At 47.0% G+C, this 5,246-nt stretch overlaps 1 protein-coding gene across 1 annotated transcript in view; it reads right to left on the bottom strand.

The window, feature by feature from the left end:
• The window catches only part of pgap2 (post-GPI attachment to proteins 2), a 9,902-nt gene extending 5,825 nt beyond the window's left edge, over positions 1-4,077 (bottom strand). Inside the window, exons 1-4 of the mRNA XM_035666408.1 lie at positions 3,856-4,077; positions 3,078-3,246; positions 2,599-2,848; positions 1,778-1,884 (exon numbers count right to left, since the gene is read on the bottom strand). Of these exons, the coding sequence (XP_035522301.1) occupies positions 1,778-1,884; positions 2,599-2,848; positions 3,078-3,245 (525 nt within the window). The 5' untranslated portion in view covers position 3,246; positions 3,856-4,077. The remainder of the gene's footprint in view (positions 1-1,777; positions 1,885-2,598; positions 2,849-3,077; positions 3,247-3,855) is intronic.
• Between the last annotated feature and the right edge of the window lie 1,169 nt (positions 4,078-5,246).

Genomic DNA, 5,246 nt, shown 5'->3' with positions numbered 1-5,246 from the left:
GGTGGCTGACTGCAGTATAGACTCAGCAGACGATCACTACTGCACAGACTCTGGCTCCGAATGGAGAAAGACAGCATTGGAGGTCTCCGGATATTCTGGTTCATTTCTGTACAGTGGGAGCAAGTAAGCCCAAATATAAAAGAAAAATACATCTAATGAACACATTAATTTAATGGAATACACTCAGATGTAATTACAGACTCTAACGATGGGGCAGTAATCTTATGAGAATATTAACTTACACATTCAGTGTTTTTACACCAAATAAGTTCTGGTTCTTGAACCTAGTTCTGTTCAGGATTCTTGGAACCGTTTCCACCAGTTTAGAGTGGAACCATTGTAATGGGATGCGTGATCAACAGAGGGCGCCGCACTGTACAATATGACACGCCCACTTTGGTTCCCTGATATCTTCTGTTTCCAAATGGAAACCAACTTTTCAGGTTCTGAACTGATTCCTTTTTGGTCAAAATGCTCCGAACAGTTCAAAACCATGTGAGCGGATCCAGTTCTCTGTCAGTTCTGTAATATCCAGCAGACTCCTGCAGGTCTGTGATTGGTCGGATTGTATGTGAATGGTGTGATATGGTTGGATATCATAGCTGATAACCACCATTGTGTGACCACTTAGCGTGATGGCGGTTGTTACACTAAAACTCCACCGGGCACAGCTTTATGATGTCACACCCATAACCTGGTTTGGTGCTATAATCCCACGAGAGTTTTTGAGAAGCGGAGCATCTTCCTGCCCGACTGTGTTGATAATGTGGGGGGCGGCTGTGTCTCAGGAGGTAGAGCGGGTCGTCCACTGATCAGAAGGTTGCTGGTTCGATCCCCGGCTAGTGAACGCCAAACTGCTCCTGATGCTGAAGGAAACTGAGTGGTCAGTAGACTACAAAGGAACTATATAAGTACTATATCAGTGGAGTCTGCACAGGATACTTTATTTTGAAAATTGACCAGATTGTGGACGCTGTTTCTGTGTCGGGTGGGTCGCAGCTTCCATCACCAAAAGACCAGCTGCGTACAACAGGGGCACAGCTGGAACATGTGGTGGCTGCGCCCGGTGGATTCGGTCCGGGTCAGTGAATCCAGATAACGGAGAGATATTCTGGATATTAGGAACCTGCTTCATTGTACAGGACTCTGGTGGTTCTGGTGTTGATATGTTGCTGTGTTCTCATTGTCACGGCAGCGTGTCGCGTTGTTATCGTCGCCACGGCAGCGCCGTGTTGTTATTGTCACGGCAGCGTGCGTGTGCGTGCGGCGAGTGCCTCATCCAGCTCCTGGCACAGACACTGACAGAACCCGTAGAGGACGAGCAGTAGCAGCGTGGAGGGAACCAGACTGACCAGGACCACGCCAAGCCAAAGCTGACCGATCATCAGCAGGTAGATCCCCAGAGGCAGAGAGCTGAAGTACACCTGTCCAAACACATCACACACACCTGTCAGCTGCTCCGTCTCTACATGCTCTTACTGGTTTGATTGGTTTTAGAGTACTGACCAGGCAGAGCGCCCCCAGCAGGCAGCGGGGGAAGCTGCGAGACGTCCAGGCACGACACTTCTGAGCCGGCAGGTTGCAGGGCAGGGAGTCCAGGCTGGGGGGGCGGTACAGACCCACGACATTGAGCATGCTCAGTGAGTCAGAGGACGGAGACTCCTCAGGGAGCTCCATGATGGTGATGACCAGACAGTCTGAGGAGCGGTGAGACGACTCCACACCTCCTCCTCCTGACAGACAGACAGACAGACAGACAGACAGACAGAGAGTTTACCTCTGGGTTCACGTAGTGTCTCCTGATCACCTGCCACAGTCTGCACGTAAAGAGCATGTGCAGCAGCGAGCTCGCTATGAACACGATGAAACCGTTTTTATGAACACCTGCAGACAGCAACAGCTCATTAACACTTAATTAACACTTTAATAACATTATTATTATTATAAAGATTAAACACTTAATCTATTAGTCCATTAGAGAACATGGTGTTATATTAGGAACACTGAATTTCTAAAGAACTAACATCCTGATAACACTGATACGACCATATAAGGCTGCACTTCCTGTCCCATTAAAGAGAGAGAGAGAGAGAGACAGAGAAGACAGAAGAAGAGAGAGACCAGAGAGAGAGACAGAGAGAAGAAGACAGAGAAGAGAGAGAGAGAGACAGAGAGAGAGAGACAGAGAAGAAGAGAGAGAGACGAGAGAGAGACATAGAGAGAACAAGAACAAGAGACAGAGAGACAGAGAAGAGAGAGAGACAGAGAGAGAGAGACGAGAGAGAGAGAGACAGAAGACAGAGAGAGAGACAGAGAGAAGAGTGGGATGACACACAGCAAAGGGTTGCAGGTCATATTCGAAGTAATTAACAACTGCGCTGTACGTACTGATGAAATGATGGAATATAAGTGCTACGTGATGATAATGCACTGGATGATAGACTGATGATGAATGACTGGAGAATAAACCTGACTGACGTTCATCAGTGACACAGCGATTAGAAACCTGATGATGGACGTCTGATAAAAGCCTAGAAGAAGAATCAGATGCTTTAACCTCTAACGTGTATCTGCGCTGTGATTGGCCGACGCACTCACTGTAGGTCTCGGTGGACGACACGTAAGTGAGCAGCAGCAGGCCGGTGTTCTCGGCGAGGCTGCAGAGGAGAACGAGGCCGCTCAGCAGCAGCTCCGGCAGCCTCTTGGCGAAGCGGCTGCGGTAGAAGCTGAAGTAGGCGGCGGACACCAGGTAGCGCGGCGCCGAGTGCAGGCCGATGCAGCAGCGCCAGATGTAGCGCTCCGGCACGCGGCTGATGGCGGCGCTGATGGACGGGAGGTAGTTGGACACCTGGTGGAGCAGAAAGAGACAGCGAGTGTTCACGGCGAGCTCGTCCTGCTCCGACTACACCGCCAACGGGAGTGCCGACGCCACCCAACGTCTTCAGAGCCGTTCACGATCTCTGACTTCCGGTCTGCTGCCACGGTGACGCAGCGTGTAAACAGGAAGTGGATCTCTGCAACCAACAAACAATCCCCTAATCCCCCAGAAGCCTCGGCGGTGAGGAGGCGTGACTCACGTGGCAGTGTGTGTACGTGGCGTCCTCGTAGTGGTACACGAGCGCGATGAAGAGGCAGCCGATGAGGCCGGTCAGAGGGAGCAGAACCGTCCCCACAGCGAAGCCGGTGAACTGGAGCCGGATCAGGGGCCGGTCCCGGTCCAGGCTGCCGTACGGCCCCTGGAGCATCCTGGAGGGACCACAACACAAGCGATCAATACTGATCGATCAGCTCATTAACTATCAGACCCATAGACCCAACTGATCAATAATAATGTGCAACGTGATCAATCCTTGATCCCCTCCGAACTGTGATCAATATCAAACTGATCAGGACCTTTTATTGATGAGGAATCAACTCGTCGTTGCCCTCTGGTGGACAGATCAACCTTCATCTGATCAATAGTAGATTGTATTGATTATAAACAGACATGGATGCACAATAATTAACAGTATTGATTGACTATCGGCTTATTCATTAATAATTCTTAATAAAAAACATGATTGATAAACTTTATGTTTTATTTCAGTCAAAGTATGTTTATCAAGTTTTATAATGAACATCTGAAGAGTCGCAACTGTTGTTTGTTGTTTGTTGTTGTTGTTGTCAGAACAGAGTTATGAATTATTATCATTAATTTTAGATCACAAACATGTGACTTGATCAGTTATTGATTGAAATCAATCCATATTACAGACCTAAATGTAATCGATTACTCTCCTACCGTATAGATCAGTAAACCATCAATAACGTCTGGCGGTTACAGGTGAGGCAGTGACGTCACTGTGTTGGACTCACCTTTACAGCTCTGCAGGCTGTTTCCACCTGCAGTTCTTCTTCGCGGCCATTTAAAGCCTGTTAGCTGCGGTTAGCTTCAGCTGCTGCTACACATTGTGAGCTAACTGCTCTGACGTCAGAAGTGTCCGTTAACAGTTTTAATGTGAACGTGAAACTTCTCCTCCGCCGCTCCGGTCCCGGTAACGTCGCTGACAGACTTTATGTTTCCGTTTTCCGGTTAGTTTAATGATTCTAACCGGACACCGGACGACCCGCCCTACTCCGCTTCTGATTGGCTAGTTCTCGATGCCGTCATAGGTTTGAGGAGTGTGATTGGTTAGAGTTGGATGACAGAATCGGGGTAAGCCAATCAGAGGCAGAGTAAGGCGGGACATGACTTCACCACCCTGGGAAGAAAAAGGGCGGCGGACCGGCGTCAGACTTCCGGATATCACAACCTTCAGAATAAAAGTTGTTTTTATTTTTTATTTTTATCTGACCTGAACAAAAATAACAACACTGAACGACAACAACGCAACAATAAACAGTAAATAAATATAGTAAAGTACATGAATAAATGACTAGTACAAATTAAATAACAATATGCATTTCAGAGTTCAACAAATAATAATAATAATAATAATAATGAACACACTATATTCACAGCGTACTACAGTGTGTTGAATGCATTTTAAGTCTTTTTTATCTATTAAAGAGTCTAAAGAATAAGATTTTAATTATCTATTTTTTTTTATATTTCATCCAGATGAATCAGATCCAACAACCGGTTAGAATAATATCACTGAGAGTAAATCTGATCCACAGTAATCCTCTCTCTCACACACACACACACAGTCAGTACAGAGACAGTGTGGAAGCTGAGCTGCTGGAAGAAGAAAGAATTATATAAAAGCAATAAAAGGACTCGTTGTAAGAACAGGAGACCGTTCACAAACACCACAAAAGAAGAAGTGGGTGTGGTTTATTTTCATATCTCAGACAAAACTGTGGTGTTTTTTATTTTGACAACCGCCACTCGATGGCGCTGTAAGCTGTCTGTCTCAGCGCTCTGCTGTTCACAGATCACAGAGACTAAAGTGAAAGGAAAACACTCCTGTTCTCTCTCGCGTTCGGACCATGAACAGAGTCAACAGGAGAGGACACAACGAGCAGCTTTTCGTTGGTCACTTGAAGCTGAAGGATTTGAAGGAGCAAGAAGGTTTGAAGAACCAGTACCTCTTCAAAGACCACATCCCAGCGTATCCGCAACCAGAGTTTCATGTGTCTTATCTAAAACACGACACAGACCGAGTCGGATTATGTGGGATCAGGAGGGACCAGGAACCCAGACTGATGGCTCTCTGCTGTGGTGGAGTCTGGTTGTGGGACCTGATGAGATAAGGTCAGCTAGA

Source organism: Morone saxatilis, unplaced genomic scaffold (genome assembly GCF_004916995.1).
Source record: "Morone saxatilis isolate NCDOM2014 unplaced genomic scaffold, NCSU_SB_2.0 Contig20, whole genome shotgun sequence".
Taxonomy (NCBI): domain Eukaryota; kingdom Metazoa; phylum Chordata; class Actinopteri; family Moronidae; genus Morone; species Morone saxatilis.
Note: the sequence above shows the minus strand (reverse complement) of the source record. Positions and strands in the feature narration are given on the sequence as shown.